A 23981-nucleotide genomic window follows, 5' to 3' on the forward strand; every position below is an offset into this window, starting at 1 on the left:
TGTATTTGTGTATAATCAGTTTAAATAAAATTTACTTAAACATTGCGCGTGACGATTATTTTTTATTACGGTAAAAGTAAAGATAGTTCAAGATGACTTCAGCGCCCCCTCCTTCAGGTTTTTCTGTATCCGCCGCTGTCTGCACGTACTAGTTGAAAGTTGTCTAAGCGCAGTCAGTTGTTAGGTATTTCCGTACTTTCATTCAACTGTACGAGTGTCTTAGCAGGTCCGCAGCTCGTGGTCGTGCGGTAGCGTTCTCGCTTCCCACGCCCGGGTTCCCGGGTTGGATTCCCGGCGGGGTCAGGGATTTTCTCTGCCTCGTGATGACTGGGTGTTGTGTGATGTCCTTAGGTTAGTTAGGTTTATGTAGTTCTAAGTTCTAGGGGTCATGATGACCATAGCTGTTAAGTCCCATAGTGCTCAGAGCCATTTGAACCATTTTTTTGTCTTAGCAGTAAAGAATAACATTAAAACTTCATGGCGCTTCAGTCTGGAACCGCGCTGCTGCTACGGTCGCAGGTTCGATGTCCTTAGGTTAGTTAGGTTTAAGTAGTTCTAAGTCTAGGGGACTGATGACCTCAGATGTTAAGTCCCATAGTGTTTAATGCCCTCCACAAGTTTGGAAACAACGTCCTGCGTGTTACAACAGAGCAAGATGGGAGTGATCTACCCGAGCTAATGGTTACTCGTACAATACAGAATAGTATGCTCAAATAGCGATCAATGACGACACAGTATATATAGTACAGATAAATATTGTACATACACATACCTGTATGTTGGTATTGCTCAGTTTCATATAAACTGATTTTACCTGTCCAAGCATTTTACTGACCACGCCAAGTGGCGCCAGTAGATGTCACGAAGGTGTACAGATACGTTGCTTAGTTCTGTTCAGTTGTAATTCCGTTTGTATGAAGTTAGGACACGCCACGAAATAAGGTAGACGCGCAGCGAAAGTAACGGAAAATGGGCCCAAGGTGCCCGTCGGCCTCTGTGACCGAGTGGTTCTAGGCGCTTCAGTCTGGAACCGGGCTGCTACTATGGTCGCAGGTTCGAATCCTGCCTCGGGCATGGATGTATGTGAGGTCCTTAGGTTAGTTAGGATTAAGTAGTTCTAAGTCTAGGGGACTGATGATCTCAGATGTTAAGTCCCATAGTGCTTAGAGCCATTTGAGTTGGATCAAACGACCAAGTCAGTTCCACGTAAACACAGCCCACACCATTATGGAGCCACCAGCAACTTGCACAATGTCTTCAACAAGACAACTGAGGTGCATGACCTCATGAGATCTGCGCCCCACTCGAACCCTACCACCAGTTCTTACCAACCGAAATCGGGCTTATCTGACCAGGCCACGGATTTCCAGTCGTCTAGGGTTCACGCGATGTGGTCAAGAGCCCAACAGAGGCGCTGCAGGCGAAGTCATGCTTCAGCAAAAACACTCGCGTCGGTCGTCTGCTGCCACAGCCCATTAATGCCAAATTTCGCCACACTATCCTAACGAATATGTTCGCCGTACGTCCCACATTGATTTCTGCGTTATTTCATGCAGTGTTGCTATTTCTGCGGTTTTTTCATGTGGTGTTGCTTGTTTGTTACCACTAACAACTCTACGCAAACGCCACTGCTCTTTGTCGTTAAGTGAAGGCCGTCGGCCACTACATCATCGTGGTGAGAGAGAATGACAGAAATTTGGTGTTCTCGGCACACTCTTGACACTGTGGATCTCGTAATACTGAATTCCCTAGCGATTTCCGCAATGGAATGTCCCGTAAGTCTAGCTCCAACTACCATCCCGCGTTCAGAGTCTATTAATTCCCGTCCTGCGGCCATAAACACGTCGGAAACTTTTTCAAGTGAATCACCTGAGTGCAAATGACAACTCCGCCAGTTCCTTATATATCTTTTTATACCTTGCGTACGCGATATTATCACCATCTGTATATGTGCATATCGCTATCCTATGAATTTTATCACTCCCGTATGTACAACAGTGCCGAAATGCACTCGTGTAAAAAAGAAAAAAAATACCTTGAACGACCAGAGATAGGACGTTCGTATTCACAGGGCATGTGTGTTAGTATATTCCGCAGAAATGATTAGCACTTGAAGCATGTCGGTCCATGGGTTCAAGGTAAACATCGATATCGCGGCGCAACACCACCTACCGGTAAAATGTGTCTGCGGCTCTCGTTGTTGCTGTAACCGAAGGTAAGGATCAGTGTGACTGAAGCAGATGTGCAGGATGCCTCGCAGACGTATGGGCAAACCATACCGTCAAATCAGTGAGTTTGAAAGAGGGAGCATTATTGGCATGGGACAATATGATGCATCCATTCGGGAAACTGCTGCTCGTGTGGGACAAAGTGTTTGGAAGTGCAACGGTTGAGTACAGAATGGTTCACGGTAGGCCGTTTAAACGCGACGAGATGGATCAGGTTGCACTGGGGGGTGCACCCCCGATAGATCGACACCTCATCCGAATGGCATTGCAGAACAGATTTGCATCCTCCTCAGCTTTGGCGCAACAGTGGAACTGTATAACACAACGTACGCTATTAGGGGTGACAGTCCACCGCCGTGTATTGCGGCATGGATTATGTGCACGTTGTCCACTTCTCCTCTTACATTTGCAGAAACACCCTAGACGGCAAAGGTGCATGGAACGACGTCACTGGGACAGGAATGGCATCAGATAGTGTTTTCGGACTAATCCAGGTTCTGTCTGCTTGAAAATGATGGGCGCATTTTGCTCGCCGTGGACAGGGGGAACGGCATCGCAGTGACTGCAATTGCACAAGACATACAGCTCCAACCCAAGGCCTTATGGTGTGCAGTGTTACTGGGTACAACTACAAACCACAATTGGTGCATGTTCAGGGCACTGTGACCAGGGTGACCTACGTGTATGACACCCTTCGACCTGTAGCCATACCCATTCTTCGCAACACCCCATACACCATTTTTCAGCTAGACAATGCACGACCAAATGTTGCTGCACAAGCATGTGCCTTCTTGGTATCACAGAATGCCAGCCTTTTGCCCTGTCCCGCCAGATCTCCAGACTTGTCACCAGTCGAAAATGTATGGGATATACTGAAACACTGGGTGCAGCAGTGTGACCCAGTGCCAACCACCACAGACGAACTTTGGAACTCGGTGAATGCAGCATGTCATCACACATGGAACAAGTTACCAGGGTCTTGTGCCTACTAAACAACAGGGCACATGCAACACTACGGTTACTGAAATGCTAATCATTTCTGCAAAACATGGTAAAGTACATTTCCTGTGAAAATGAACGTTCCAACTCTAGTTGTTCAAAGTGTCCTGTTTTTCCTGAACATGAGTGTAGGTCTTCCATGTTTTTGTGTAGTTTTCTCCTTCAGCCCATTCCGTGCTGCTGTGTTTGATTCCAGACTGAAGCGACTAGAACCGCTCGGCCACTGCGGCCGGCGGTATGAGGTCTGAAAACAGTCACTTACTGACCGAAATCGAAACCACAAAAACAGAAGGTTTCTTGCGGGCGTGACTGTTTATGTTCATTTTAAAATATTTCCTTTAATTAAATTTTATTATTTCAATTCAAATAATTTGCTTGCTTTTCTCTAGGGAGAGAATCTCTTTCACTACTCCTTTCTTTTGTGGGGGTGATTCCAATTCTTTCTTGACATTGAGTAGGAACTTCATTATTTCAGTTTAATATACCTCGGAATTATTAGACTTTCGTGTACAGTAGTAAGCAGTGACAGTGAACCAGTAGCAAGTTCTTACGCACAATAAAGCAATTCGACGTTAAAAAATACATACGTATATGAACAAAAAAACCTACTTCCACCACCGCTTTATGCCATACAAGTTAAACAATTCGGGCAGAATTATGCATCATCGGATGTTGGCTGATCACGACCCTCTGTCTTCTCCTACTTCTTTAAAAGTCACTCGTCACTCACAAAACAATGTAACTAATGGTAAAACCTTGACGTGCGTAAGTGAATGGTTCTAACTAATTATTAATATACTATTGAGATAAAATATTGGCAATAAGTGGGCGAAATTAACAGTGTACGATCAATCATCAGTTTCCGAAATTAGTGTCAACGAAATGCGAGTCATCCCTAAGTTCCTATTACTCAAAGCGAAAATAAATTATTTTCTTGACAATAACGCACCACACTATACTCTGTGAGCGCATAATTATATAACTCTCCACGTCGGACACACTGTTGTATCAGAATTATATAAACACTCAACCATAAATGAGCTTGCGGAACTGGAACACAAATACGAATTTAGAGAAGCATTCAGATCAGTATGTGATCTCCATTTACAATCAAGACTCATTAGCCAGAGTCTGATCATCATATACGTTGCATCACTGATCTCTCACTTCCAGTAAAATATTTTACCCATTCCTCAGTATCAAATAGCCATATCTCCTTCGTTACCTTATCTATTCGCCACGTCAATCATTTACAAAGAATTCACAAGCGGAAACTCAATCATTTACAAAGAATTCACAAGCGGAAACTCGCACTACGTGTTCTTAGACTAGAGTCGATCAGTACATGTACAAAAAAAGCCAATCAACACTGCACTCCAGGAGCTGCTATTCCGCTACAATTAGCATGAATATAGCTAGCAATGATTATTCACACGTCACCTGTATTGAGAATACACATTTTATCCAGACTGTTCTGTGTCGACTTTGCCCCTAGAATAGTTCAACCATGACTGACTTAATCCGATGTTAAACGATTTAGGGTCCATTTACCAAACAAATGCAGAGGGATACCATTACTTTTAACAATTAATTAGATTTTAGATGGCTTTCGAGTGTTGTTCTCGTGGCCGGTCGCTACAAAGTAGTCTAAATCGCTCACACTGTGTGCGATCGACAGCTCAATTTTTAATCTGAAGCCATATCGCGTGACCATTGTGCAGCATTTAAGAGGATGACATTCAAAAGCCACGTGTAGTAGTCTAAACGTTTCCGACTGGCACCAACGATGGTTTATTAGACTCTCTCCGTTACATCATAAGTGATGAAACTTGGTTTCACTTTCCGGTCATGTGAATTCACAGATCACGAGGTACTGGGAAACGGAGAACCCTAACGGCGTGTGTCAGCAACCACTCCATGATTATTTTTTTTAATAAATTAAAAAAATCGGCGTGTGGTGGGGTGTAACTGAACGCACATCGTTGGACAGATTTTTTTACACTACCTTCAACATGGTTGCATTTATGGAAATTTTTGATGCATTTTCTGCTCAACTCGCTGAATATAAAAGACAATACTGCTTTTTCCAGCAAGATGGTGCAACAAGCCACACGTGTAAGGTATCCCTGGAACGAGTCCTTGTCGTCTTCTCTGAGGAACGAACTGTCAGCAAACATTTGTGGCCACCACGTTCGCCGGATCTAACATAACGTGATTTTTTCCAGGGGGGACACTTGAAGAGCAAGATCTATGAGACAAACCCACACACAATACAGCTTTTCCTAACTCACAGACCGGGCGCTAATGACCGTAGCTGTTTTGCGCCCTAAAAACCATAAAAAAAACACAATACAGGAACCGAAAGACATTAGCGTGAAGTTGCCGCCATCGATATCCGAACTTTATGCCGGGTGTATCTGAATATCCTTAGACGTGCACAACTGTATACTGATGTTACAGGGGGTCACTTTCAACGGCTAATATGAATGTATTTTTCGACGTAAATAAATGCTAAGTCAATTTCAGGTCTCCGTTTCTGTAATTTCATTGCATTTCCTTTGTACTACTTTAACTGCGCCACCCTTTTGACCTGTCAAAATCACTTCTGCTACCCTCCTCGTAGACGGGTCTGACCTGTCCATTCTTAGAGTTCCTCGGCACAGTCTTTCGTTAGAGGGATCTCCGGTATACTGTATTATGGTTAAAAGGAGGACTAACTCGGCTGCGAATTCGGTATACAACATGACAGGGATTCCACTGGACTGTGGAGCGTTGTTCATTTTAGCGATTTTAGTTGTTTTCCAACACTGCTGACAGTAATATCTTCACCGTTCATCTTTGCACAGGTGCGATAATTAAATTGGGGCAATACTCCTGGATTTTCATTTGTGAAGGACAATTTGAAAACAGAGTTGATCGTTTCTGCTTTTGCTTTTTTACCCTTAATTTCAATCCGTCTTGTCCTTGTGTGCCTGGACGCTAACTTGGTAGCACTAGCCTTTACGTATGAGCAAAGTTTCTTTGGGTTTTGTGAGAGGTAATTTGCTACAGTAGTCGTTGAAGACTTCTCGCATTGCCCTCTTGACAGCCAAATGCGTTTCTTTCAACATCTCCCTGTTCCAGCCCTGCATACCCTTTGCTTTTAACTCATTAAGCAGTAGTCTTTGTAGCCTACTGACTGTTTTTCACGCTCATCTCCAGAACTATGAGGGACATTCGATAAAACTGCACAGGTTGGTATTACTGTGGACTGTTCGATCCAACAACAATGAAAATTACGTCAGATGTAACTGGGAGATAGAAGAGGCAGCACGTGATTTTTTTTCTGTGTGTACTCCAACATAAAATTGGCGAAAGGCAGAAGTTGACATTAAGGGGCCTTGGGCATTGTGACTGTTGAGGGGTCGTACATCAAGATCGAAGCTTTATGCGGCAAAAACCCACCAGAAATCTACAGTGCATTAAGTGAAGTTTGTCGGTTAATCGTTTTCATGGCGTTCGTATGAGCGTAGTTGATAATCCAAGACCCGGAGAATCAAAAACGTCAACAAATGAGCGAAGTGTGAAACTTGTGACAGATGCGCGTTGAAGGAGATCGCAGTGTGACTCGTGAGGACGCTCTGAAGCCACGAGAATTCCCCCAACATCAAAATTCCATATTCTGACAAAAGATTTGAAGAAGATAAAACTAGCTGCGATATGGGTCCCACACTGTTTGACTGCTGAAGAGAAGCAGAAACGCCAGGACACTGCAACCTTGCTCAAATAACGATTCTAACGTGAAGGTTAAGGATTCTTGTGCCGAATTGTCGCTATTGATGAAACGTGGATTAGAGACACTGAACCGGAGTTGAAATCACGGCCCGTTGAGTGGAGAGTTTCAGAATCTCCACGACCAAAAAAATTTCGACGCGCTTAAACAAAGCTTAAGCAAATAGCGATTTCTGCTTACGATCTCCAAGGAATCTGTCATGCATAGTGGTGGAGCAAATTCAGTAGATAGACAGCTGTCTCACTGCCCGCAGTAAGGCGATCTGTGTGGTAACACTTTCAAGTGAGTCTCACTGACTATACAGCTCTTGAAATCAGTAACTTTTGGTGTGCAGGAAAAGCTCAAACTCCTTCAATTTATGGAAGATGTTGCACCATTACAATTTTCAAAGGTGATATTCGCAATGTGTCTAATTTTGGGAATGACTGGTCTGTGTGGTGTAGCTGATGATGTGGAAGAGTCCTCTGATGACTTCCTGAAGAGCTGAGATAATGAGTGCGAGCACAGTGACCAGCGTTTCCTTAAGTTCAGTGAGAGTCTGTCTTAACTCGTGAATCGACACAGCGAGATCTGTAGTGTTTTTGATAGGCCTGAGTAATTCCAGAGAGCACTGACTGGTCGAGGGACCATGTGTGGTCAGGAGAAATCCCATAGACTACTTCTGATCTTGTCAAGTTCTGCATGATTTTAGCAGATTGTTGCTCCATTAATGAGGGCTGTAGCTGTAGTCCTTCATTCATCCCGTGCTGGGAGGTTAAAACAATCTTTGATTGGTGGATGATGCTTAATGACATCCTCTGGGCAGCTTCTTTGGTGTAGGGAGGCAGGAGGCCAGATTGCCGTCATCGAGAATTCTTGTGCTGAACACAGCAACCGACTCCAGTTCTCTTAATTTATCCAGACCTCATCTCCTTAATTGCCTACCTTTATGCAATTTCTTCACTTCAACTGCAGTTCATAACCAATATATTATAGTCAGTGCCTGCATTTCCTCCTGGAAAAGTCTTACAGTGTAAAGTGTGGTTTCAAAAGTTGTCTTAAGATTATATGATCAAGTTGAAACCACCCAGTGCTCCTTGTCTCTTCCCCAACACAACCACCTTTCGTTACTTTTGAATGAAGTAGTAGAGATTATTAAATTATGCTCTGTACAAAATTCTTCCTCTTTCAGTCCTTTCTCCCAGTCCATGTTCTCCTACTTTTCTTTCTCTTCCTTTTCCTAATACGAATTCCAGACACCCGTCATATTTAAACTTCTGTCTCCATTAACAATTTGAATGACTACCTTTACCTCATTATACATTCTTTTAATCTCTTCTTTATCTACAGAGCAAGTTCACAAATAAACGTTTCTACTGTGGTGGGTATTGGCTTTGCATCTTTGAACTTCTACTGATAGCCCTATACTCACCTTACGAGAAGTGCTGTCATTCCTGCGACCCCACTTCACTAATTCCTGCTATACTCATATTCAATTTATCAGTTTTGCTTTTCAAATTTTTCTGCCTTCTCTACCAAATTTAGAGCTCAGACATTTCATATTCAGGCTTGAATGGCAGCTTTGTCTCTCCTGATGGCAACTTCCTCCTGAGTAGTTATCACCTGAAGATCCAAATGGGGGATTTTTTCACTACTGGAATATTTTACCCAAGAGGAAACAATTATGATTAAGCCAGACAGTAGAGCTGCATGCCTCTGGTGAAAAGATAATGGCTATAGCTTCCCCATGCTTTCTGCCGTCTGCAGAACCAGACAGCAGGGCTGTGTTAGCTAACATTACAAGGCCAAATCAGTTAATTATCTAGACTGTTGGCCCTGCAACAACTGAACAGGCTGCTACCCTCTTTATGAATGACAGGTGTCTGACCTTCCCATAGATGGCCCTCCATTTTGGTTGCATCTGTGGTATGGCTGTCTGTATCACTGAGGTGCACAACCCATGCCACCCTGGCAAGGTCCATTTTTCACTGGGGACTGGTACTGTACTGCTATGAAAAATGTATTGTGCATGTTACATGCAGTTTTTGTCAAGCCAAACATTCCTACTGCAGGAATTGAAAATATCTTGTCTGGTGAATTACCCTGTACCTGTGAGAAAATTGCAATTTCTACTATACCCCATGCCTGTGCCTTTAAAAGATGAGACAAATGTAGCAATTGTTCGTGCATATCAGATCATGGTTTTATCCAAAGCAGGTCTTTGTTTTATGAATTGGCTTCTTGTTGATATTTCACCTTTGACTGCATGGCATATGGCCTCTTCCGGTCTAGTAGTACACAGCTGACTTGCAGCTTCATTGTTGGTTCTGATTGTGGTGAATGTACTCATTTCTTAACGGCACTGGGCACTGATAAATTTCACTAAGAGGTTGTGTAATGGTACTTCATGGTGAAAAAAATTCTTCTGATACAGCTGCCGAGCATGCCCCCCCCCCCCTCCCCCCAGTTCCACTTACCTAGTATATTATTGGGATTCTTCCCAATACATTGTCACACATGCATGTGCTCTTACCTAATATTTTACACATTACAGAGAAATGCTATGTTTATGGACACAAGTTCATATTCCAAATCATACCTTCTCAGTACTGCTACATAGCCACTCCAGGATCTCAACGCTACCTATTTTTCATTTATTTATTTATTATTGTTTGCAGCTTCTCAGAAATAAATGATAGTTGCAAAAAAAGTAACACTACTCCCATTGTCCCTGCTTGAAGTGTGATGAATGCATGAGAGTGATACAGGGACAATTGGTATTGAAAAAGGAATCATTTCTGAGATATTATAAGGTTACATTTTCCTCTTTGAATTTAATTCTCCTTGTGAGCTCTGCTGGGGTGAACTGTTGGAGACCACCTTCCAATTTTAGGTGATTTCTGAGAAATGATGGATTGGTATACTGGCATGGCCTCATTGGGATCCTCACTTCCTGATAAAATTTTCTCTTTTTTGCCTTTGTTGTTTCCTGTTGTCATAGTTTTTCTCTTTTTCAGCCTACCCACCTCTTTCAGAAATTTTATTTCTCTTCTCTGCTCAAGCCATAATATTAACCTTGTGCTTTCACTTACAGCATTGTATTTTGTTGACTGCTGTTTGCTATATGGATGGTACTAAGTGAAAACATAAGTGAAAATTAAATCGACACCCTAGCTGCAATTGATATACATCATTGGGGACATGTCGAAAATGTGTGCCCCAACCGGGACTCGAACCTGGGATCTCCTGCTTACATAGCAGACGCTCTATCCATCTGAGCCACCGAGGGCACAGAAGATAGTGCGTCTGCAGGGACTTATCCCTTGCACACTCCCCGTGAGACCACAGTCCCAACATATCCACACCACTATATTCGTAGTGCACCCAATAAATGTTTGCCCACCACACTCATTACTCGTGGCAGATTAATCTACCAAATCACGTACGAGTTGGGGCATAGCGTGTGTCTTCACACAAGAAAGCCAATGGCTGTGTAGCCATATTTTAACTATATATGAAGGTAGTATCTGTTCCCGAAAGAACAGATTTATTTTAATTAAGATTTAATTGTCATTTCATTCTAGAGAAGCTGTGTGGTCATCAATGGTATCTGTTCTTTTAGGAACAGATACTACCTTCATATATAGAAAACATAAGTGATTAATAGGTGGACAGTAATCCACAACATTTTTGTTCATAATGTAACCTCCAATCATAACTATCTTAATAATACATAGATGGTGCTTTATAAATTTTAAAAGGCAGGAGTAGGGATTTTGTTCATAGGTGAAAGTAATAAAAACCTCTTTTTTTCCACAGCCGGAACTTTATCTGTGCACACCAATAAAAGTGGATCCAGCCAAGAACTACTATATTGGTGAGTCTATTTCTTTGTATTGTTTGTCTAAATTAGTGTTAAGCATTTGGTTAGATGGTTGACTTGACAAATGTCAGACTACAAATCAGGAGATTCAGTCCATGTTTTAATGTAAGATTTTTTGGATATAAAGTTCTCAGTTAACTTGCTGCATCAAATTCAGATAAAGTCCCAAGCTTATGATGATTGCAGTAGGTGCGAATCAATAATGTATTTGAATATGTTGCCAGTGTGTATGCAGGAGAGCCAATAGTACTGATGACTGATCTTAGTGGGCTGCCTGTAACACGAAGACTGTGTGCTACTGAGGTCAATAGTTAGCTCGTTTGGCTCTCCTACATAGAGGCTGACGGAGTATTTAAATAAACTGTTATCACCCAATCGGCCACAGCAGCACCGTATTACGAACTTGAAAATATTTGTAGGATTCATCGAGTGGTTGAGGACAGGCTCAATGTGGTCTCCCTTTTTACAAAAGTGTCAGTAGAGGATGTATTAAAACTACTGATTTTGGAACAACCACATATTTTTTATATGTTGGAAATTATTATGAAGTGACTAATGGAACAGCCATTGTTTTGCCATTATCACAAACGATAGATAATTTTCAATGGAGAATTGCAAAGGATGAGCATTGAACAGAGCCCCCCTCCATCCGTCCTGCTTCTTTGGATGTGTTGACGATAAACTTGTAACCTGGCTGCATGGCACTTCATCAACCATACTGCGATGAGCTGTGCAGCAGCAGAGTGGTGTAGTGGTTAGCATTGCTGTCCGGCATGCTGCAGGATTCCAGTTCAAACCTGAGCACCAGCAGATACTTGTTACGAGGGCAGTTCAATAAGTAATGCAACACATTTTTTTTCTCGGCCAATTTTGGTTGAAAAAACCGGAAATTTCTTGTGGAATATTTTCAAACATTCCCGCTTCATCTCGTATAGTTTCATTGACTTCCGACAAGGGGCAGCACTGTACGGAGCTGTTAAAATGGCGTCTGTAACGGATGTGCGTTGCAAACAATGGGCAGTGATCGAGTTTCTTTTGGCGGAAAACCAGGGCATCTCAGATATTCATAGGCGCTTGCAGAATGTCTACGGTGATCTGGCAGTGGACAAAAGCACAGTGAGTCATTGGGAAAAGCGTGTGTCATCATCGCTGCAAGGTCAAGCAAGACTGTCTGATCTCCCGCGTGCGGGCCGGCCGTGCACAGCTGTGACTCCTGCAATGGCGGAGCATGCGAACACACTCGTTCGAGATGATCGATGGATCACCATCAAACAACTCAGTGCTCAACTTGACATCTCTGTTGGTAGTGCTGTCACAATTGTTCACCAGTTGGGATATTCAAAGGTTTGTTCCCGCTGGGTCCCTCGTTGTCTAACCAAACACCATAAAGAGCAAAGGAGAACCATCTGTGCGGAATTGCTTGCTCGTCATGTGGCTGAGGGTGACAATTTCTTGTCAAAGATTGTTACAGGCGATGAAACATGGGTTCATCACTTCGAACCTGAAACAAAACGGCAATCAATGGAGTGGCGCCACACCCACTCCCCTACCAAGAAAAAGTTTAAAGCCATACCCTCAGCCGGTAAAGTCATGGTTACAGTCTTCTGGGACGCTGAAGGGGTTGTTCTGTTCGATGTCCTTCCCCATGGTCAAACGATCAACTCTGAAGTGTATTGTGCTACTCTTCAGAAATTGAAGAAACGACTTCAGCATGTTCGTAGGCACAAAAATCTGAACGAACTTCTCCTTCTTCATGACAACGCAAGACCTTACACAAGTCTTCGCACCCGAGAGGAGCTCACAAAACTTCAGTGGACTGTCCTTCCTCATGCACCCTACAGCCCTGATCTCGCACCGTCGGATTTCCATATGTTTGGCCCAATGAAGGACGCAATCCGTGGGAGGCACTACGCGGATGATGAAGAAGTTATTGATGCAGTTCGACGTTGGCTCCGACATCGACCAGTGGAATGGTACCGTGCAGGCATACAGGCCCTCATTTCAAGGTGGCGTAAGGCCGTAGCATTGAATGGAGATTACGTTGAAAAATAGTGTTGTGTAGCTAAAAGATTAGGGAATAACCTGGTGTATTTCAATGCTGAATAAAACAACCCCTGTTTCAGAAAAAAAAATGTGTTGCATTACTTATTGAACTGCCCTCGTATTTCATATTATCTGTTCTGGAAGGTTCCTCAGACTTCTTATGTTTGTAATGTTTGTATATTCTGGAATATTGGATGTTTGTATAAATAGCAGCACTCTCCATCCAGGAGTTCTGTTCTGTTCTGATGATGTTGGTGTTCATAATAAATGTGATTTCAGTGCTAAGTGTTGTACTTCATTGATGAACATACTTTCAGATTTGATTCTGGTTGTGATGTGACAAAATTAATATTATACATCTAGGTATAATATTAACAGCAGAAGTGGAGAAAGATGGTAAGTTGCCTTTCTTAGGTATGCTGACTGAATGGAAAGCAGACTTCTGCATCAATAGTAGATGCAAAAGGACCTCTATCCCAGTAAGTGTAGCTTTTCCCATCCAGCTCCAAAGAGAGCTGTGCTGACAAGAGTCACCTCAGCTCCAAGATTAATCATCTAATACAGTGTTCAGAAAGAATGAGTATTCAGCCCATGATATTAGGTCTACGCAGCTGAGGAAACATACATAGTGTGACATTTGACCAAGCCAAGAGGACCAACACACAAAGTGGCTTCATTTCTGTGGAGTAACAACCAATAAGGTAGGTAGAGTTCCAAATAGGCAAAGAATCAGACAGGTTTTCCAGCTACCCAGAAAAATGAAAGATACATGACCTATTAAAGGTAATCTTGACCTGGGAGTGTGGCAACAGTAACAGGGGTCAGTCTATACAGACTATTGCCAATTGTCAGTGAATACCAATGTCATCTTAAATACAAGAGTATTGTAAAATCGGCATTGCCTGAGAATTCTGGCTCATACACCAAACTGTTGGGACTCTGTGATTAGAAAAGCAATGGAAATTACTGTGATAACAATTCTGAGACATGCTGATTATACACTTAGCAATGCATGGAAGCACACATTTGATAAAGAAAGAGTACAGAGGAAGGTATCTCATAGTTTACTGCCTGATGTAATTGGTGGTACTGTAACTAATACTGGACAAAGAGTGTGAATATAATCTATTGCCATCAAGGGTGCCACCTCAGCGTACGTCACATCTATGATGTAATCTCGAAAGTTAGATGTCATCCTCTTGGCTAGAGCGAGAGCCTCGCCAGTTTCATGATAGATTTAGCTGGTGATGATGATATGATGATGACTGTGATCAAAAGCTTGGGATCCAAGGCCTCAATCATTAAAGATTTTGTAGCCATAAGACTTTTTTTCCCAATCAATGTGCCGAGTGGTTTAATTCCTATGTTAAATTGTATGCACTCGATAAATGACTAGTAATGTGAAATACTGACCTGTGAAAGGCCAAGAAATGCCACCTCAACAGGACCCTGTCTCTTCTAGCACAGCGACCTTCCAAAAACATTGGAAGGAAAAATTTGTCCACTGTCCAATTGACCTTCACAATGTAAGTCACCCCAACCTCTATAGTGAATAATTGGTAATTATTTACAGGCAAATCCTTACTGTCCCTTATATAATCACCATAAAATATTTGATTCCATAGTCCATGCAATAATAAATAGTCAGAATTTTATCCATAAATGAATATTCATGTACAAAAAAATAGCAAGTTAAAATTACATGTCTTCATGGAAGTGAAATGAAAATCACTTGTATAACACATTTGTTAAAATAAAGTGGGTTTAGGTTCAATAAAAACAAATACTGTTCCAATTGATCTCTTGAATATGCCCAGTTTACATTGTTAATAATCTGATTACCAAAAGTCACACGTTAATAATCTGATTACCAAAAGTCACAAATTGACTCAATAGAAAAACTAAAATGTAGTAGGTAGAACTTTCTTTAAACACAATCAGCACACATTCTTGAAATGTTATTTATTTGATTTCTATTGATCTGTTCTCTTGATAATATGAAGAATTAGAGTTTTGTACTCTCAGCAATCTGAAGACCATGCGAGAATTAATGATCTGCCTTCATTAAAAGCAAATCCTTGCGAATTCAAACTAGTTTGGATACAGGAAAATTTGAGGAACAGCTACTGAAACTCTTACTGTGTGTGCTAGATTCAGGATGCTAAATGTATTTACATGTTCCAGTTAAAAAAGAATGTAAAATCACTGACTATAAATTAAACTGCAGTATTGTGAAATGTAAGGTATTGAAAGTTTCCATATTTTATTAAATGAAAATTAAACTTCACAAAACAGTTTGTATTCTCCTCGAGAGTGCTTAAACAGTTCAAATATTTACCATGATTGCTGTTTCTTACACTAAGTTAGAACTAGTCATCATTGTACTTGTCCATTCAGTTTGTCCTTTTGCAATTATTCTTCTACAAACAGTTAACAATAAACCACCAGGAGAGATGTAACTGCATCTGCTGCTGTAGTCATTTCTATTCATAATTGCTGTTCAAATCATATGGAATAACAACTGCATTTATCACCAACCAAAATATACATTGACTGTTGTCCTCTATTCTTTACTATAACTCAACCTTCATTATCAGTTTATAAATTCAGGGGCAAATGTTTACCATACCACAGCTGACATTGTTGTTCTGTTTCACAGTGTTCAGTAGTTGATTATACTTGATCATCAAATGGCTTTCTTGTCATTACGAACTTGAATCAAAGGAGAACATTGCCAGAAGCTACACATCAACTTATAGCCTAATTGAAGTTAAAGGGATGACAAGGAAACTCGAAGAAAACCACTCACAGAATAATATTGTTACGCATAATACAATGCTATTTTTTCTTTGATAGTAGTGGTCTTTGTTTCTGTATGAAGAATCTACATCTACATCCATACTCCGCAAGCCACCTGACAGTGTGTGGTGGAGGGTACTTTGAGTACCTCTATCGGTTCTCCCTTCTATTCTGGTTGTGATATGACAAAATTAATATTATACATCTAGGTATAAGATAAGCAGCAGAGGTGGAGAAAGATGGTAAGTTGCCTTTTTTAGGTATGCTGACTGAATGGAAAGCAGATGGATGACTTGGTCATTCTATTAAAAGTGTTATTGATTGATTTTACTCTGGTCTGAGAAACATTACAGTTAATAGATCCTATTTAATGTAATTTATGCAAATATGCCAAAAAATTATTAACACCTGCCTAATAATGTATTTCTCAACACAATACAACAGCAGCTGTGTGTGGCATGGATTCAACAAGTCCTTGGTAAGTTTCCAGAGGTATGTGGTGCCAGATGTAGATGCATAGGTTGCACAGTTGCCATAAGTTATGGGCAAATGGCCTGTAGGCTTGTAGCTGGTGCCAAATAGTGTCCTAGATGTATTCCCTTGTATTCAGTTCAGGAGAATTTGGTGGCAAAGACATCTACATTTACATACATACTCCACAATCCACCATAGAGTGCATGGTGGAGGGTACCTCGTACCACAACTAGCATCTTCTCTCCCTGTTCCACTCCTAAACAGAACGAGGGAAAAATGACTGCCTATATGCCTCTGTACGAGCCCTAATCTCTCTTATCTTATCTTTGTGGTCTTTCCGTGAAATATAAGTTGGCGGCAGTAAAATTGTACTGCAGTCAGCCTCAAATGATGGTTCTCTAAATTTCCTCAGTAGCGATTCATGAAAAGAACACCTCCTTTCCAACAGAGACTCCCACCCGAGTTCCTGAAGCATTTCCGTAACACTCGCGTGATGATCAAACCTACCAGTAACAAATCTAGCAGCCCGCCTCTGAATTGCTTCTATGTCCTCCCTTAATCCGACCTGATAGGGATCCCAAACGCTCAAGCAGTACTCAAGAATAGATCGTATTAGTATTTTATAAGTGGTCTCCTTTACAGATGAACCACATCTTCCCAAAATTCTACCAATGAACCGAAGATGACTATCCGCCTTCCCCACAACTGCCATTACATGCTTGTCCCACTTCATATCGCTCTGCAATGTTACGCCCAAATATTTAATCGATGTGACTGTGTCAAGCACTACACTTCTAATGGAATATTCAAACATTACGGGATTCTTTTTCCTATTCATCTGCATTAATTTACATTTATCTATATTTAGAGTTAGCTGCCATTCTTTACACCAATCACAAATCCTGTCCAAGTCATCTTGTATTCTCCTACAGTCACTCAACGATGACAACTTCCTGTACACCACAGCATCATCAGCAAACAGCCGCTCATTGCTATCCACCCTATCCAAAAGATCATTTATGTAGATAGAAAACAAGAGCGGACCTACCACACTTCCCTGGGGCACTCCAGATGATACCCTCACCTCCGATGAATATGAGCTGACTGTCATTGTCTTCAAACCAGAGTAGCATTATTCTGGCCTTGTGAAATGGACAGTTGTATAGCTGGAAGGTACTATCACCATCTGGGAAGACATCAAGCATGAAGGGATGCAGGTGATGCACAATAATGTTTATATATTCTGCAGCTGTTGTGGTGCATGGATTACCACCACAGGTGCCACGAAAGCCCAGGTGAATGTTCCCTATAGCATAATACTTCTCTGCTGTGTGATGCACATTCTGAGCAGCTGCTCACTCACATGAAGGCATATCCAGACATGATTATCAACCTAATGTGACAAATGTGATTTGTGTAACCAGGCAGCACATTTCCCTTGATCCATCATCCATTGTCCCTTGCCCATTGTAGTCATAATTAACGATGTCATTGGGTCAATGAGGGAACAAGCAGAGGTCATCTGCTGTGATGCACCATGCCAAAAATGTGCACTGAATGGTGTGCTCTGTAACACTTGCTCATGTACTAGCACTGCACTCAGTTATTATATCTGCCATGGATAACCGCCTATGCCACTTTACTGAGTGGCCAATCCTCCACCTGAAGTCTGCATTCTGTGATGAGGCATGGATGTTCAGCATGTTGTCTGTCATCTACTTGTGGCTTCACCATTCTTCATCCACTTTTCATAGATGCTCACAGCAGTAGCATGTCAACGAGCTTTATTGTTTGGGATGTTCATTCCCAGGTGCCTGGCCACAACAATCTGATCTGTGTCTAGGTTGATAGTGTACACTGTACTGTACACAACAGCGTTATCAGCAAACAACCAGATTGCTGCCCACTCTGTCTGCCAGATCATTAATGTATATAGAGAATAATAGTAGTTCTGTCACACTTCCCTGAGGCATTCCTGATAATACCCTTATCCCTGATGAACACTCTCTGTCAAGGACAACATATCTTTGAACCTGTTCCAGATGTTTGTACCTTCGTTGTTGTTGTTGTGGTCTTCAGTCCAGTGACTGCTTTGATGCAGCTCTCCATGCTACTCTATCCTGTGCAAGCTTTTTCATCTCCAAGTACCTACTGCAACCTACATCCTTCTGAATCTGCTTAGTGTATTCATCTCTTGGCCTACCTCTATGATTTTTACCCTCTGTGCCACCCTCCAGTACTAAATTGGTGATCCCTTGATGCCTCAGAACATGTCCTATTAACTGATTCCTTCTTCTAGTCACAAATTTCTCTTCTACCCAGTTCTATTCAGTACCTCCTCATTAGTTACGTGATCTACCCATCTAATCTTCAGCATTCTTCTGTAGCACCACTTTTTTTAAGCTTCTATTCTCTTCTTGTCTAAACTATTTATCGTCCGTGTTTCACTTCCATACAGGGCTACACTCCATACAAATACTTTCAGAAAAGACTTCCTGACACTTAAATCTACATGTTAACAAATTTGTCTTCTTCAGAAACACTTTCCTTGCCACTGCTAGTCTACACTTTATATCCTCTCTACTGCGACCATCATCAGTTATTTTGCTCCTCAAACTCATCTACCACTTGAAGTGTCTCATTTCCTAATCTAATTCCGCCAGCATCACCTGATTTAATTTGACTACATTCCATTATCCTCGTTTTGCTTTTGTTGGTGTTCATCTTATAACCTCCTTACTAGACACTGTCCATTCCATTCAACTGCTCTTCCATGCCCTTTGCTGCCTCTGACAGAATTACAGTGTCATAGGCAAACCTCAAATTTTTTATTTCTTCTCCATGGATTTTAATTCCTACTCCAAATTTTTCTTTTGTTTCCTTTATTGCTTGCTCAATATACAGATTGAATAATAGTGAGGATAAGCTATAATCCTGTCTCACTCCCTTCCCAACCACTGCTTCTCTTTCATGCCCCTCGACTCGTATAACTGCCATCTGGTTTCTGTACAAATTTTAAATAACCTTTCGCTCCCTGTATTTCACCCTGCCACCTTCAGAATTTGAAAGAGAATATTCCAGTCGACATTGTCAAAAGATTTCTCTAAATGTACAAATGCTAGAAAGGTAGATTTGCCTTTCCTTAATCTATGTTCTAAGATACATGTCCCTTCATTAAAGGCCTCAATTGGGGCACTGTGTCAAACACTTTCCAGAAATGTGGAATCTGCCTGTTGCCTTTGATCTACAGTTCGCCTCCTGAGTCTTGCACAAGCAATGCTTTCTAAAACCATGCCAATTCATGGTCTCAAGAAAATTTATTATATTTGAACTGCGAATGTGTTCAAGGATTCCTCAGAAAACTGATGTTCGGGATATTGGTCTGTAATTTTGTCCTTCTTTTACAAAGGAGCCACCTGCACTTTTTTCCAATCATTTGGGACTTTGCAGTGGCCAAGAGATTTGTGATAAATGCCAGCTAAGTAAGGGGCCAATGCTGTAGAGTACTCTTTGAAAAACCAAAGCTGATCCATCTCTGTTTGCTTATAAGCTTTCCTTACTGTGTCACATACCCACAGTGCCACCAGCGATCTCATCTCATGATGGGCAGTGGTTATAATGGTTTGGCTAATTAGTGTACCTGTGCCTGTAAAAGTGTGTAATATTTTTCCTTAGAGGAATTTTGTTAGAGAAACCCATTGTACTTAGTGTCAGAATGTCTTTTTTCCCCCACTTTTTCATATGTTCTAGATAAATAATATATTAGAGTAATCATTTAATTTTTTTCAGTTACTTTTGTTTCAGTTGTGATTCCTAAGTTTATAAATGTGACATACACGTGTTTTAATCTCAAAATAATCAAGGTTTTGATTCAGTTCTTTTATGTCAACAGTTGGATTTGAACCAAATGCTACAATGGCCACAGCACATCACATGTTGTTGTATGGATGCTCAGAGCCTGGATCACAGAAGCCTGTTTGGTAAGTTTGCATCCTTAAAAAATGTCACTGCAGTGTAGGCTACAGACTTGTTTGCTTATTTTTACTCCATTCATTCCATAATCATTGCGTGGGTCCCTAGGTCCCTGTGCAAGAAAGGTGAGAAGCTGTAGGATAACTCAAGACACATCAAAAAATAACTGTACAGACAGGCCTTGTGTGCTGCATGCTGTTAACTGCTGTCATGATCTACCGTGCCAAAGGAATCCTTTTTTTTTAAAAAAGTAATTTGAGATAAGCTTAGCTCATAAGAGTTGTAGTAAATCCATCAGAGGCACTCATGTGAACAAAGAGACCATGTCAGAACTTGCTTAATGAGAAGTACTTTGAACAAACTGATTGTGTTGTTGTTCGTAGCCTACTGCCTCCTGTAGTAGGTAACCCTTTTATGGAACACATGGAGGTCAAAACATTTCAGTCATTGTTTTTGAAACTTGAATGTTCTTGGAGATATTTAGATGATACCTTCTATGATATGGCCACGTCTGACAGCAATACTTCATTTTTGGAACATCTCTCTCCACTTAGCATCTGCTTTTACATAGAAGTTTAGAAAAATGGAGATGTTCCATATCTGGATGCCATGGTTTGTAGAAAAGAGGACGGCTCCTTGGGTCACATACCAACCTGTACCTGTGAGCTACTAACTGTCATCACCCATCTGAATTCAGTGGTGTATTATGGACTGTCGTTCATAGAGCTAGAACTATCTTAGATCCAGAGTGCTTATCAGCAGAACATAGCCACCTGCGTTCTTTTTCCAGAACAAATAATCCAATAAGCAGATTCGCTATGCATTTCAGCCAGCATGCACTAAACCTCAATAGCAGCCAGAACTGGAGAATTCCAAGAGGATAGTTTTTTTACCTAATGTGGGTGACTGTCCTTTAAGGCTAGTAGGCTGTTGAAGAAACATAGTGAATATGAAAGATATTAGATTCCATTGAAGATGACCTATGTCTAAGGAGATCAGGAATATATTAAATCCCCTTCCAGTGCAGGAAATTTTAGACTGCCCAGGTGTTTTGCACTGTAGATACATAAGTGGTGAACATAGGCACCACATCAGACTGCGTCAGCCTGGAAAAATCTGCTATGCTAAACACAGTTGTAACGTCAGACACATTGTTAACTATGGAGAGACCAATACCTCCTCATCAGTCTCCACGTGCTGGGACTCCATCATTAAAGAAGCATTTGAAATACACATAACCAACAACTTATACTCACACGGCCTAAACTATTGCATCACCTACGTCCTTTCTTGTGCTGCAGTCTCCCACTTCAGACTATCCTTACTTCTTTTCTTCTCATGGTAGCAACCTTCAGTGTTCACCCAGCTATTTCCCTTTTCTGCTTTCTTTTGCCAACATTTTAATTTGTTTTGCTTACCTCACTATTTGGCTAAAGTAATTTTGGTCCCCCTCTGAAAAATTTTCAACATTTTTTTCTGTAGTGTTGACCGATGGACCATCTGTGAAAGAACATCTCAAATACCACCTATGGCCTACTGTGTTAACAATATTTTGTGCACATTAACTACTTAGTCTTATATATGGCTTAAAAGTGTATGTGGTAACTAATCAGACATGGTGGGATCATTGCATACCCTTTAGGTAGGGCCCCCTGACAACACAGGGATCACACTTCCAGTGCCTGAGTTTGCTAGCTTCATGCCCGTCTTCCTGGGGCATCAAGACTGCTGACAGTGGCTGTTGTGCCAGACAGCCTTATTGTAGTGGGGTGGCACCCATGGCGAGAACCTTTAATTGGAGCAGGTAGTATCAGAGTGGACTTTTCATGCAATAACTGTATCACATTGAACTAGCACTATGGCCATTCTGATTCAGCCATCACAACAGACAGGTACAACATGGACAGCTATAATCCTACTGTTTTCCCTACTCTGACTACCCTCCTGGGTGGAGGGAGTGAAACAATTAATTAAATACCTAGTGTGTATTAAATGGGTGAGGATACTGTTATGGTGACAAAACCATTATTTTTTTTGGAACACACGTGGGATAAATTTGGAGAAATTGACTCATGAAGAAAAATATGGAGTGGATCATTATTGATTAAAGCCTCTTCTCCTGCATGATCTCAATCTCTTCAGATGTGTGAAAGACTGTATGACCCACCAGTGATTGCTCTACATAAACCTTGAATATGGCACAAGAAGGTATCTCTCACAGAGATCTTACCCTCAAGACAGATGAGGAGCTATGACTTAATCTTATGTAGTGAGGTGTATGTTTTATCTGAGGCATACAATAGGTCTCAAGGATAACACAGTACACTGATGGAAAAAAATCAAAACATCAAGGAGGAATTGTACAACATAAACGAAAGTTGATAGGCATGTTTCTACACCTGAAAGATGTGTGTTCAAATTTTACACCAGTCACATAAGAGTGGTGTGAGTAATGACACTATAAGGATGCAAATCAGGTATGCTCTAAGCACACATAATGGTCATGGCATTAGCTACCTTTGAGCTTGGACGTGATGAGTTGATGTTGGTGAAGACTGCCATTAAGGCCGCAAAAATGCCTCTATCAGCACCTCTCTGAGTTTAAACAAGGTTGTGTAATGGGGCTATGAGAAGCTGGTTGTTCGTATCACAATACTGCAGAAAGACATGGCTGGAATGTAGCCACTGTACATGATTGCTGGCAGCAGTAGTCATAGGAATGTATGGTCTTATGACCATAAATCCATCAGAGGCACTCATGTGAACAAAGAGATCATGCCAAAACTTGCTTAATGAGAAGTATTTTGAACAAACTGATTGTGTTTTCACTTTTCACTTGGCCTTCTTGGCTCCAGAAGGCCATGTGGCATTACCAAGAGGGAAGTATTCAGCATATGGCTCTCATGCATCATACTGCATCTACAGCAGCAATTTGAGCAGCAGTTGGCATTAGCATGCCACAAAGACTATTACAAATAAATTACTTGAAGGACAGCTCTGAGGCAGACACCCTGTAGTGTGCATTCCATTGACCCCAAATGACTGCCTTTTGTGACTCCAGTGGTGTCAAGTTAGGGCTCATTGAAAGGCAGGTTGTGTTTTCAGACATAAACTGGTTTTGCCTCGATGCCAGTGATGGCCACATGCTGGCTATGGGAGGCCAGTTGAGAACCTGTCTGTGTGCTGGACATTCTACCTACATGTGGAGTCATGGTCTGAGGTGCAATTTTGTGTGACAACAGGAGCACTCTTGTTGTTATCCCATGCAACCCGACTGCAAATTTGTATGTCAGTCTGGTGATTTGACTATTATGCTGCCATCCATGAATAGCATTTTGGGAGGTGTTTCCCAACAGGATAATGCTCCCCCACATACCACTGTTGTAACTCAACATGTTCTGCAGTGTGTTGACGTGTTGCGTTGGCCTGCTCAATTATCACATCTGTTTCCAATTAAACATATATGGGATATCAACGGACAACTCCAGTGTCATCTACAAACAGCATTAACCATCGCCATATTGACCAACCAATAGCAAGAGGCATGGAACTCTACCCCACAAACTGACATCCGGCACCTGTATGACACAATGAATGCACATCAGCATGCTTGCATTCAACATTTTGGTGGTTACACCGGTGTTTCACTTTTGCATTGCCTTAGCTGGCACTTACTTTAAACTCTGATCTAGCAATGGTAATCACTTTAATATGTTTCCTAGACAAATGTATTCCTGAAATTTTATTACTCTACATTAATTATTTGTTGGTGTTGCAACTATTTTTCCATCAGTGTAGATACATGCACTTCTATCTTAGCTGTCAAAGGAAA

At 41.4% G+C, this 23981-nt stretch overlaps 1 protein-coding gene across 1 annotated transcript in view; it reads left to right on the forward strand.

Annotated features, from left to right (window-relative positions):
• LOC124797965 (peptidylglycine alpha-hydroxylating monooxygenase) overlaps window positions 1-23981 on the forward strand; it is a 214192-nt gene that overhangs the window by 112762 nt on the left and 77449 nt on the right. Inside the window, exons 2-3 of the mRNA XM_047261128.1 lie at window positions 10798-10855; window positions 20070-20157. Of these exons, the coding sequence (XP_047117084.1) occupies window positions 10798-10855; window positions 20070-20157 (146 nt within the window). The remainder of the gene's footprint in view (window positions 1-10797; window positions 10856-20069; window positions 20158-23981) is intronic.

The sequence above is a fragment of the Schistocerca piceifrons genome, chromosome 5 (genome assembly GCF_021461385.2).
Source record: "Schistocerca piceifrons isolate TAMUIC-IGC-003096 chromosome 5, iqSchPice1.1, whole genome shotgun sequence".
In the NCBI taxonomy this organism is placed as follows: domain Eukaryota; kingdom Metazoa; phylum Arthropoda; class Insecta; order Orthoptera; family Acrididae; genus Schistocerca; species Schistocerca piceifrons.